The sequence below is a fragment of the Micrasema longulum genome, unplaced genomic scaffold (assembly GCF_059751315.1).
Source record: "Micrasema longulum isolate JH-2025_06_02 unplaced genomic scaffold, ASM5975131v1 h1tg001558l, whole genome shotgun sequence".
NCBI classification, from domain to species: Eukaryota; Metazoa; Arthropoda; class Insecta; order Trichoptera; family Brachycentridae; genus Micrasema; species Micrasema longulum.
The window spans coordinates 86556-100085 of NW_028278741.1; the positions used below are offsets into that span (position 1 = coordinate 86556).

Here is a 13530-nt window from a genome sequence, read left to right on the forward strand (position 1 = left end):
AGTTTTTTGAAATTACATTTGAGAATAATAAAGAAGACTAACTCAAAAAACAAACATTATTAACAAATATTCAGACAGTTTTAAAAACATGGTATTTATGTACATCTATATTATTTATATTACAAAACACACAATGAAAATAACAAAAACCTAACATAAGCTATACACTTGTGGAGCAGTTGATTCAGTATTGGTATGGGCGAATGAGACAATCCATTTTACTTCTACCTAGCTCCACTATCCATATATGAATACCAGAAACTTAAAAGGCTCTATGTGCCATGGACAAAAAAGGAAAGCAGACGGGAAATTAAAAATACACATAATAATTCAAAGAAAACATTATTTTATTTTTATGCCAAATCAACAAAAGAGCATATTTTAATGTAGTTTAGTAAAAAATATATAAAAAAGACATATTAAACTAAGTATAAAATCAAAAAAACAAATAATTTAAAAGAAAGTCTCATGTACCGTTGTTAGTTTCTTTTAAAAGGGCCAAAGTGCCCTGCTCTCTAAAGCAATAAAGGTGTTAGTGCCTTAGTGAGAATAAAGAAATAGGTACATCCACTGTTTCATCTATCTATAATAGTGATGTGACGACGATGAAAATTCCCATGGTATTTATAATTCAGTATAATTACTATTTAGCACCCAACATCGTGTATATCTAAAATTCTATTATAAAACTGTTTATGTTCTTCCGTGTGCAAGTAAGGTATTAGATTTTTGAGATCTTTTTTCTTATCTTCTGTTATTTTGCTCTTGCAATTCAGCATGGGTAAGAAATAATTATCTAAATCCGATAACTTTTTGTTCTTCTTCAATAATCTTACAATTTTCCAGGGCTCCATAGAGTTGTGGGTCTCTTTCATTTTGACAACGAAAGGATTATCACTTACGAATTTCAAGCGATGAGCCTTCGATATCTGCATTGTTCAAAAATGTTTCGGCAGCCAATTTAAAATCCATGAAATCATGTGATGTCATTGAAATAACATTAAAAGGCTGCTTGTCACGAGTATTTTTCATCATATCAACAAGATCTGCAGGAACAATGGAATGTGTTACTCGTTTCCTTTTTTCGATTAAAGCAAAGTCCCTGTCGCAGCTAAGGAATGAATGCCCGCTCATTAAAAATTTATGCTCTATCGATGTAAAAACTTTTTTATACACAAGATATGCCCATAAAAATATCATCATTTTATTTTTATTTTGTCCACTACAATTGTCACTCCACATGATGAGATTCTCCTTTCTTATAAAATTATTAGAAAACATTTTGTAAATGCAGGATGCTATCGCATTTCCCCCTCTTCCTGTAATAGCTTCATGCCACATAAGCATATACCCATCACCGGTATTTTCGATATGCACACCCAAATTGAAATTTGATAATTGTCGCGAATAGTACATGGGCCCATGAGTTAAAGTTGGTGTCAGCAAAACTTGTTGCAAGTCCATGGCGGCAGTGCATATATTACTACTCGGCATCTGTGATTTTTTTATATCAAGTGACATCTGTTTTGTTGCTTTTTCTGCTTTTCGATGGTGTAATTCAAGTTGATTCTTCAGTATTGTTTTATTAGATGGATCGGCATTTATTTTAGCAACATAGAGGTCGCACGTTGCACATGTATCAGTTCGTTTCTGGCCAAATTTTAAATTCGGAAACTCCTTTCCAAAAATTTTAGAGTAGAACTTATATGTGACTTTTGACTCCGGAAAAGATATCTTAAATGCTTTAAACAAACGATGTATATTTAAATCTGGACTTAAGTATTCTTTCTCTGATCTCGCTCGACCATAATGACTTACAAGTCTGGGAAACATATTTACATGTTGTTTAATTTCATCCTCATCTTCGTCTGAATATTTTCGTTTTTTCTTATTGATGTTTCCTCTTGATTCCAAGTAGGTTGTATGTCCTTGTTTCTTTTTATCGAGTAGTACTTGAATCTTTTTTGGAGAAAGGGAAAAAATGTTCATGAACGTTGCTTTGCACACACCGACAACATTTCCCTTGCCATCTGGAAGCATATAATATGCGGTGCATTGTCGCCTACTTAGAGCAGGAGATTCATAGGTTCCATGCCTTCTTCTTTTAATTTCTGTCAAATGGATTAATCCCATCAGAAAAGAAGATTGCTTTTCATTGTTTTTTAACGCATAGAATTCCGTGAACAATGACATCTTTTGTTCGAAAGGTATTTCTTTGCAGTTATAGCTGCATTTGCAGATACACTAAAATAAAAAATGAAGTGAATGAAAGCAACATAGATAATATAGGTACGCAACCGTGGGCGTATCTTAGGGACTTAGGGTCAATATCTATCACTCAGTAGAAACTAAACTAGAGGAACTAAATGTGGTGGAGTGTAATAATGATATAGTAATTTCTCCCGGTTGCAATCATTAGGGCGTAACTTATTTTCTGATATGCCGTTAACATAGTTATTTACACATTAATAATAATATTTACGAAAATATCCATGAAAATATAATTATTAAGGTTTAATTATCTTTAAACGAATTTATAATAAAAAATATATTTTTAAATTCTTTTTTTTGCTCTCCTAAAAACAAGTAAAAATAAAGTTTCACCCAAATACCTCTGACCGGGAGATTTAAAAAATTGAATTCAATACAAATACTCCATTTAAACTATGTCATGGTTGGCAGAAAATTACAGGTTGGCACATCCCTAGCGCATGATGAGTGACATTTTATCTAGTAGAGACAACCGGTGAAGATTTAAAACAATGTACAAACCTCTTGATTTGGGGGTCGTTTTGCAGGAATCAACTTTCTATTGGATGTAAAATATTCTTGTCCAGAATCTTTTAGCTTCTTTCGGGCCACTTGGGCACTTTTTTCCCCCTTTTTACGTCTTTTAACGCCACCACTATTCACAGAGACCGGTTCATTGTCAACCATTTTGATACAAATAGCATATGACTGGCGATGGCACTTAACACCTTTTAAAGGAAAACAGATGTTGGTACTTACAACCAACGCCATCTTTAGAATTTTTTATAAAATATTATTTGTACTACAATGGCATTTATACCCTTCTGTAGGACATTGGCCTTGGCACATACTATCCATTTCTTAAATAAAATCATTTTCGTTATTTATGGCACTTACACCCTTTTAAGTTTCTGGTATTCATATAACCTTCTCTTAGATGTTCTTCGTCTGTTGTAATATGTTGATATATTTTTTATATTGATTTATATTTTGATTGAATTTTTATTAAATTAAATATTGTACAACCGTGCATGTGTGTAAATATTGAGCAGTACGTGTACTTAGGTTTAACAATAGATTGTTATTTTAAATGGGATGTACATATAAGAAAATTGTGTAAGCGATTAAGAGCAATAAGTAATGGAATGTATATATTAAAATATTATGTCCCTGTTAATACTTTACGAATTATTTATTTATCTCTCTCTGAATCTTGCAAACTGAACTTTGCAAAATTCTATAATCAAATTGCTACTACATAAAGATGTATACCGCAAGAGACACAATATTTCGATATCAATTATGTATAAATCTGTAAATAAATTATCAGTTAGGGCCAAAGAATTAAGAATAGTCCAGAAGAAGCGTAGAATCATATTTGAATCACTGTGGCTAAAAATTAATAAATTAAAATTAAATGTTAACAAAACTAAATATATGAATATAGGAAACAAAAGAATAGAAATTACACCATCAATTGTAATAGAAAATGAAAAACTTAATGAAGTCACTGAAATTAAATATTTAGGTGTAATGTTGGATTCAAAACTTACATTTCACCAAAACGCTAAGATGGTAATAAATAAGATTGCAAAAAAAATATCAATTTTGGGAAGGATCAGAAGATTTATTGATAAGGACTCCTGCAAAACTATTTACAAAGCAATTATTGAACCACACGTTAACTACTGTAGTAGCATTTTATTTTTATCAAACAAAGAAAACATAGATAAACTAACTGTATTACAAAATAAAGCCTTTAGAATCATTTTGAAAAAAAAACAGATATATGAGGGTAAAGTCGATGGTAAATGAAATAAAATTATTAACATATAAACAAAGAATATTTTACAATACAATGATATTTGTTCATAAAATTATAAACTCTAATAAAAAAACAGAATTTTGGAAAAAAATTGATCGGAACCAGCATGAACACGATCACAATACTAGAGAAAAGAACAAAATTAGACTTCCATTTAGGAAAAAGGCAAAGTCACAAAATTCAATTTTATTTAAAGCAATTAAAAAGTATTACGAAATGGAAAAAAATATTTATGAAGAAAAAACATATCAAAATTTAAAATAATGGTCAAGACATATGTGATAAACAATTTATAAATTAAATATATTTGTAATGTTATTATTAGAACACACATAACAATATGTATGATATGTGTGCCCTACTTTAAGATTTAAATAAAAAATAAAAAAAATACATCGGACTGTGTCCAATAATTCCCCCGCTATGCCTCACTTTCGCCGCGCGCATTCGTGACACCGCCGCGTAATGTTGCACGATGGAAAAAAATATAATTATAATAAAAATAAAAATTAAAAAATATGAAAACTACACTGGTCCATTAGAATTAAGTCATATTTTGTACTCTGAAAACTATGTAATTGTACGGTATGTTTCCTGAATAAAAGAAAATATAAAATAGGGGGCACAATCGAGTATTCTTCTACAAAATATTAATTTACCTGTTAGATATGTCTATCAATCGTTTGGCGTAGCTGTACCCAAAATTAGAATCATGAGGGGGACCATTATGGACCTGAAATTAAATATAATATAATCAAAATAAAGAAGCTTTAATATTAGAGTAAAAGAACACTTACCGTGCCTAAGCAGTAATAATTTTTCTGAATTCGCAAACCGTCTGATAGAAAAGAATCATAATTTCAATAACAGCACAGGATTTAAAGTACTTCACGTTTAAAATAAAATATTAAAATTAGACGACTTGGAAATCTAAGATATTAAAAAAGCGATTCATAATAAGAAAAAAATAATAAGTTATCAAATATTTTTTTTTGTTTTTTTTTTTGCAACAAAAACAGAGTATTGAAAAATTAAGGATATTTACATAGCAATGAAATACATATTAATAGTAAACAAAAATCCCACAAAGGCATGGCCTGTTCGTGGGTATGGGCCTGGCGGCCTCCGTGGTGTAGTGGTCAAGACGCTTGACTCACGCACGGAAGGTTCCAGGTTCGATTCCCGGCGAGAACACAAAAATTAAAAATGTGATTTTTCTCAAGCCTGGGTGCTCTGTGATGTAATTCATCACTGTAATTAGGCCTCCTGGCCTGTTGTGGTGCAAAAAAAAAAAAAAGGTATTGTATAAAAAAAAAATTAACACAAGAAAATGTTAATGAATTTTTGCTCCTATAATAAATAAACGGTTATAATATTTTTGCTTAACATAAGAAAGAGAAAATAAAATATTCTATAGAAGATTATATGGTTTTTATTTTTATAGTAATTAAAAAGGGAAATAAAAAATATAAAAAAAGGGCAACAAATTTTAAAAAACCAATATTTCCTTAAGTCCACTCCTGTCTAGTTGTAAAGATCGTATCCGTCTCACATCACACTTCCCATCCTTACAAGACAAAAATACTTGATTTATTAGCTCCGTATGCGGTATTTAGTAAACATCGATAAAATAAAATAGGATAGAATTTAAATTTGTTGCAACAGAGAAAGAAAACACCTTTGAGAAGAGAATACGGAAGTCTAGGCATTTACAGGGCTTATGACCCGTCATTGGCTGGCTTAAATGGCCACTTTACACACTGTGTAACATTCACCATTCTGCCTATGTTTGAACATCCACATTTCCTCAACTCTTTTATCTGTTGACTTTTGCGAAGTAAAAGAGCTGAAACCTTTGTCACGCGGGTGAGATTCATCCGGCTGAACTAATTCACCTACTAGGCGACGCCTGAAAAGAATTTTCCGATTTTCATACTTTTTCTTTTACCAGGTACACAGTTAATTCAACAATGTTTTGAGTATGCCCAAATGCTTGCAGACTGGCTGGATTTCCTCCCTAAGGAGTTATTCATATTTAAATTTGTTGCAACAGAGAGGGAAAACACCTTTCCCTCTGTGTTCATTTTTATTTTTTTATTAAAAAACCTGTATTAGTATAAAAAACAATACATACAAAAAAAAATGGAAAACTTAAAGCTGAACTTGCTAAAAAAGAGTTTGGCAATATTCGTACTTCACTCCCATACACAAGGGTCGGCATCAGGACTATGAAATATTTATTAATGCAAATAATGGTTTGTAACGTATTTTTTCAATTAACATGTTACAGATATGTAATATAAAACATGACTGATTTTTAAAAAATACGGTAGGTAAGCTGCAAATAATCGCTTGTATGGACGATTCGCCCCGGCTAAATAGAAGCATTCAAACAAAAAAAAACATCAATGTTTGATTATGTCCAAATGCTTGCAGACTAGCTGGATTTCCTCCCTAGGGAGTTGTTCGTATTTAAATTTATTTCAACAGAGAGGGAAAAAGTTTTCGAGAAGGGACTTCCATATTCCCTTGGGGACTTCCATATTCCTAGACTTCCATATTCCCTTCTCGAAAACTTTTTCCCTCTCTGTTGAAATAAATTTAAATACGAACAACTCCCTAGGGAGGAAATCCAGCCAGTCTGCAAGCATTTGGACATAATCAAACATTGTTGAATTACTACCCGGTAAAAGAAGAAGTATAAAAATTGGAAAACTGTTTCCAGGCGTTGCCTAGTAGGTGATTTGGTTCAGCCGGATGAATCTCACCCACGTGATAAAGGTTTCAGCTCTTTTACTTCACAAAAGTCAACAGATGGAAGAGTTGAGGAAATGTGGATGTTCAAACATGGGCAGAATGGTGAATGTTACACAGTGTGTAAAGTGGCCACTTAAACCAGCCAATGACAGGTCATAAGCCCTGTAAATGCCTAGACTTCCATATTCCCTTCTCGAAAACTTTTTCCCTCTCTGTTGAAATAAATTTAAAAAAAAAACATTATTAATTTTAAGAAAAAACATTGTTTTTACCATTGTTTCATCTATGGGGTACGACGATTTGTCAGGAAATATGCACGTGGATAAACAAGACACAACTTTTCTAACACCAAACTCGAAGCTTGTCTGTAGGACATTGTCGTTGATTTTAATATTACTCCTCTGAAACAAAATACATCATGATCAATATTTATTTATTTTGACGGCTTACGCCTTTGAAAAAGTATAAAATAATATTGAAAAACAATTATAATGAAACCTAACACCTGTACACAGTATAGAAAATATAGATACATGAAATAAAATCAGCAGAAAATAATTAAATAATAAAGTTAACATGGGTAGAACGATTGCATAATGCTTGTATTCATTATATCTTTGATCTTCGCAAATTTGACCACATAACCGAGTATCGCACGCAACTACACTGGCTCAGCATCAGGCATAGAAGGAACATTCGCATTCTATCACTTCTTCACAATATTTTAAATAATCCCACTTCGCCTGTTTATCTGAGAGAGCTCATCCAACCTCTTTCACAACACGGACTATCTCTTCGTTCTAGTAACGAGAGAACCCATTTAATACCCTGTCATCGCTCTAATTTTCTTGCCTCCTCTTTCACAGTAGTAGCCGCTCGATTGTGGAATAATCTACCCACTAATGTTAAATCTCTTTATTTACATTTAAGTCAATATTAAAATGTCACTATCTAAATATTTAAATTGTTCATTTATCCTCCTCTCTTCATAGTATAGTGTTAATTTTTTATATATTTTTTTATTTTGTTAATCTTTGTTTTTAATTTTTGTATAAAATTGTAAGATTCAATATGTCCATGTATTTATAATTTTCTCAAACTGAACGGTTTGGGTAGGTAGGGAGAAATTGTCTTAAGGCAATATGCCCGCCCTTGTATGTATATATATTGTATATGTATATAAAGTGCAAATAAATAAAAATAAATAAATATGCAGTAAATTAACAATAAATAAAGAATTTAAATATAAAAAGTATTGAAGTAACAGAGGCGATGTATCATAGCATAAACAGTAAAACAAGTATAACACTCAGTACATTTTTATAATTTAGAAAAGAAGTGATTAAAAAGTACCGATTTTAATTGGTATAAAGATAAATTAAATAAATCTAAGTTTCCATGTTTGTTTGCTAACACGTGGAACCGTGGAATAGGTGAGTATTTGGCATAGTTTGAACTATGCAAATCAACAGCAAAAGAAGTATTTTGTCTCGTCCCACGCTGACTCACATAAAAATTCACACAATTGAAAAGTTCGGGACTGTCAAGAACATAATTTAATAACTTGAAAAGCAGCGCTAAATCTGAAATTTCCCTTCTATCACTAATACATATTAATTTTAACTGCTTCATTAAACGTTTATAGTTAATTCTTTAATTGGAATGTTTAATTTGAAATTTAAAAATCTTAAAAACTTGTGTTGGACCTTCTCCACACTGTTTGTATGGGTAACATAATGAGGCCCCACATTCTAACTGGCTTCATGTATAATATTTTCAATGCATCAGCAGACTTAAACTCTCTTGTTGTTCTGATAACTAAGTCTAGGATTTTTGTAGCTCTATTTACCATCTCATTCATATGGGGAACAAAAGTTAATTTATTTACACTCTTTATCAAAATACAATTCCATGTTCACTTTGCCCAGCTAAGCTAACAAGGGTACATACCCCGTTCCAAGCTAGGCAATTACATTTTAATATATTATAATAGTTGACAAATTAATATAGAGCACAGACTTAATATTGATATTATAGAATTAATAAAGAGTACCTACCTAACATCAAGATAGAAGAAATTCAAAATTAGAAGATTCGGATTTAGAACAAAAACCAAACAACATTTTTGACTTCACATAAAATCGGATGAAAGGTGGTTGGAATCGTCGTGCGTCGTGGAAAACATTGTTATATTTTATGGTGCATTTTGTCATCCAGTGCCAGAAATTGTAGAAAATTTAGATCATATTAAAGGTAGGTATCCATTCCATGTTCCTATCCTTTCTCAAATATTTCCAAATCACAAAACTGAATGAAATTCGATTTTCATTTACAGTCCGCCTTTTTCGTTAACAGTATGTGGTTTAAAATGTCTGACCACAAGGTTAATGCTTTGAACATAAATGGAAAAATAACTCACCAAGAATTCTAAATTGTGAGACATATTCTGAAACAGTCCTCCGACCATCGCTGCCAAGTGTATGACTTGTGTTGGTTTATGTTTCTTAAATAGTTCTTCTGTTTGCATCTTATCGCTAAAAAATATTACCAAATATTTAAGAACAAATAATTCGGTAGCCAAAAGATCTGGGGGGCAATTACAATTATGATGGTTGTTCGGACCAAATCCATATCTACCTACCTGCCCTTTCCATTTTCTAGCGCACTCCACGTAACAATAATACTATGTGTGAGTGCCGGTAACAACATTAAAAATCAGTACTAATCTAACATCAAACAAAAGAAGTGCTCAACTAATCTCTCCTCAAGCGAGCTCTGCCTGCGTCCTTTTAGACCGCCAGATCCATCCATACGAGCTGTGCCAGCGTCTCACGGCCGCCAGCTTCACCAGGGTTCCAGCACCCGTCACGCCTCATCATCAGCAGATTAGTGGAGTTGCGCAACCTTCCTTCCCCAACAATACAGTCCACTTACTAAATTTTCCTCATCCTAGGATGAGGTATTCTAAACACCTCGTCCACTCCTCAGCAATGGTACAGTTGAAGATAAATTCTCCCGAGCGATTATGAAGATACGCTACTGACCCTGTATCTTGAGGTAAGTACATCAATGGCTATTGAGGGTACTTGTACCACACGGTACACATAACTACGGACTGGAAGTTACAAAAATCGTGTTCAAGCTAGCACTTTTTGGTTTAATTAAGGTGGCTACTTTTTATCACAGAAGCCTATCTAAAAAAATGGATCAAAGAATTTGCATCAAATTTTGTGTAAAAAATGAAATAAAGTGCAACAAAATGTGTGAAATGTTAACTAAGGCCTATGGTGAGTCTGTTATGAGTAAAACAAGAGTTTACGAGTGGTATAAGAGTTTCCAAGATGGCCGTGAAGACGTTGAAGATGACGAACAGCAACCAATGAAAACGTGGAAAAAGTGAATGAAATGGTTATGAACGATCGCCGAATCACAATCAGAGAAGTCGCTGATGATGTTGGCATATCGACTGGCTCAAGCCATGATTTTTTTTTTGATGTTTTGGGTATGAAAAGCCCGGATTTGTGGCAAAACAATTCATGGCTGTTGCACCATGATAATGTACCTGTTCACACTTCATTGCTAGTTTGTGAATTTTTGTCCAAAAAAGAATACTGTAACGATGCCCCGGCCTTTATATTCGCCAGACATGGCTCCGTGTGACTTTTTCCTATTTCCAAAAATAAAGACAACCTTTATGGGCCGTCATTTTACAAACAGAGAATTCAAAAACGAAAATTCCCGTTATTTTCTGAACATACCTCGTACATGTAAATTTAAAAAAAATATGTGTAGGATTAGGTTGTTGGGTGTTAGAGTCCTACCCCAGTTAGAGATTGACAGAAGACACAAGGTTGCTGTTTGATGTTTATTTATTACATGGCGAATAAATAATGAATTGTCGCACGAGTGCTACGGCGATTAGGAGTTGAAGAGACTGCACTTGAACTACATGCTGGAGCTGAGCGAACTGGATTGAACTTGTTGGGCTGACTGTTTTGGCTGTGTCCTGTGGTCTCTTCTTTATAGACGATGTTCCTTTGTAGTTCATTTCTTCATGGTAGGGACGATGTGAATGCCTGCAGAACAATGCTCCCGGTTTAACGTGAAATACTGTAAGAGTTGCATTGTACGTATGTATTGGATTCGATAGAAAATGATGACATTGCATCGTCGGTCATTAGTCTACTTCAGGTGAACTAATTTAACACGTGTGTGTCATCGATTATGGACTATGGGCCTTACGTAAGTAAGAATAAGCACAGTAAATACCTGAGGTCAGCATCTTTAGACCCGACAAAGATCCATTTTTCGTTTTTAGCAGCAGGTTTGCCATTTTGTTTTTCTTCTTCTACAATTTTTTGTATCGCTTTGCCAACTAAACCCGATCCTCCTGTTACTAGAACGATGTTCTCCGTCATACTAAAAACAATTTGCAAAATTGAGAAGAGTGTTGAACTTACTTCTTCATGGAAAAAAAGTACGACAATATATTTTTTTAGATTCTTTTTTGCTATAAACAGCACTCAATTTTGTCATTAGCACATTCAATGGAAAGGATAGCTAATTTGACTGCAGCAGGAGTGGTGTGAAGCAAGACCAACAGCTCAGCATAACTATTGGCGGTTCTGTGGATGCTGACTAGGGGAGGGGAGAATGGTGGGTGAAGTTTGTCCAACTGTACTCGCACTGGAACATAGTCAGAGTCTGGTGGTCCTTGTGGGTACACGAAAGTTTATCAGGAACAGTAATTTTGGGCAATCTATTATGGTGCATATCACTTCATGCATTTGAGTGAGATAAGCAATTGTCCTTCTGGTGGAGAGCAATGGTAACCTCAACTCGGACATTAACGTTTGGCGGCAAATTTCATCTATAGCCCCCTATTATCTATTACCCTTTTTTGAACTGTGTGTAGTGTAAAAACTTTCGCTGAACTCATTCCAAGTTAAAATAGTTACAGTTGTACAAAGGGCTCCAGACTGACGATGCATATTCCAGTTGTGATCGAACCAGAGCACAATACAGAGATTTTATTGGAACGAGAAAGGTTTTTTTTAACTCTTAAAAGGCTGTTCTACAAATTTCCTTTACAGGCGGTGATGTAACATTGTGTTACCTCAAGCAAAAGACAGATTATTCAGAAGATATTACTGTTGAGAAGATATACTGTTAAATAATTCCTTTTCTATAATTTAGGCCTGTTTTAGCAAAACAAATTTAAAATCATACATACGCCGGTCGAATAACTGGCAGATTGCTTCAGCTTATTTCTTCATAGAAATATGTATACTGTATTTAAATGATAAAAAACCCAGTTGCTGTTATTTCCCGCTTAAGTAAGCTGGCAGATTACAGATTATTTGAAGGTTGTCTATTTGAAAAGTAGTATTTCGAACATGATTTCCTAAGGCCTATTTTTCTTTAATATTATACAGTTGGCATATGACATGTGGCGCTCGACGTGGCCCTTTTTGTCATTATTAATTTCTAGGAGTCGGCATAGAGCTTTGTGTTGACATTTCAATCATAATGAAAATAATGTCTTCTGAATGTCATTATGGTATTTTTACAAATTTAAAAATATTTTTCATGCTACTAATAATTAGCATATTATAATAGATAATTTCATAGACTTTTATTACTTAAAAAATGTAAAAAAAGGTGATTTTTTTCTTATTGCTTTTTGAGTCGATTTGATAGATTATTGGTAATAATCTTCTGATATCAACAGCTGAAGCAGAGAGATGATGCTCACAGAACTACAGAACAAACAGCCACTTATGTGTGATTTATATGTACCGATATGAAGGCACAAATTTATTCATTTTTTGTAGATTACCCATCCAAAAAATCACCGCTCGTCACTGCTATGCCTTAATTGCCATTTTGAGTTACCTATCCATTTGTTATCAGCACATAGTAAGCTAAAAGTTTATGACTCGTCTTTTAATTGGATGACTGGAAAGTGGAAAATTAAAAACCTGTTCGAGCAGTAAAATCAAATCATCAACCCATTAATGAGTAACTTCTTTTATCAGTATTTTTTTAACAAATATTTTCTAAATTATAATTGTTCATAATGTGTTTTATCTATTTATTTATATCCCTGTGTCCAGGCACACGAAGAGTAAAGTTTGATAACCTAGTTTTTTTTTTTTTTTTTAATAACCCGAAATATTAAGGTTTTGATTTAATGATGCTAGATGGTAAAAAAACACTCCCTAAATGAGTAAAATTAAACATATTTTTGGTCTAAAATCCGATATATCCTCAGAGTAATAAAGCGTGAACCTATAGAGAAGTCCTATCACTATGTTTCATAAATAAATTAAATTTAGCCGGATGAATCTCACCCACGTGATAAAGGTTTCAGCTCTTTTACTTCACAAAAGTCAACAGATGGAAGAGTTGAGGAAATGTGGATGTTAAAACATGGGCAGAATGGTGAATGTTACGCAGTGTGTAAAGTGGCCACTTAAACCAGCCAATGACAGGTCACAAGCCGTGTAAATGCCTAGACTTCCATATTCCCTTCTCAAAAATGTTTTCCCTCTCTGTTGAAATAAATTTAAATACGAATAACTCCCTAGGAAGGAAATCCAGCCAGTCTGCAAGCATTTGGACATACTCAAACATTGTTACATTATGGCTAGTAAAAAGTTACCCTAATTAATTCTAATAATGTTTTACTTTATGGC

At 33.1% G+C, this 13530-nt stretch overlaps 1 protein-coding gene and 1 long non-coding RNA gene across 4 annotated transcripts in view; both read right to left on the reverse strand.

Moving 5' to 3' along the window:
• Gmer (GDP-L-fucose synthase-like protein) overlaps positions 1 to 13530 on the reverse strand; it is a 47812-nt gene that overhangs the window by 7907 nt on the left and 26375 nt on the right. For all 3 annotated transcript variants that reach the window (XM_088236467.1, XM_088236464.1, XM_088236466.1), the window contains exons 2-5: positions 11102 to 11251; positions 9252 to 9366; positions 7105 to 7233; positions 4735 to 4808 (exon numbers count right to left, since the gene is read on the reverse strand). In XM_088236467.1, the coding sequence (XP_088092593.1) occupies positions 4735 to 4808; positions 7105 to 7233; positions 9252 to 9366; positions 11102 to 11250 (467 nt within the window). In that variant the 5' untranslated portion in view covers position 11251. The remainder of the gene's footprint in view (positions 1 to 4734; positions 4809 to 7104; positions 7234 to 9251; positions 9367 to 11101; positions 11252 to 13530) is intronic.
• Positions 1203 to 3642, reverse strand: LOC148274898 (uncharacterized). The gene is made up of 2 exons (XR_015824172.1): positions 2773 to 3642; positions 1203 to 2244 (listed from the first exon to the last, which is right to left on the reverse strand). It is a non-coding gene; the product is annotated as an uncharacterized LOC148274898 (long non-coding RNA).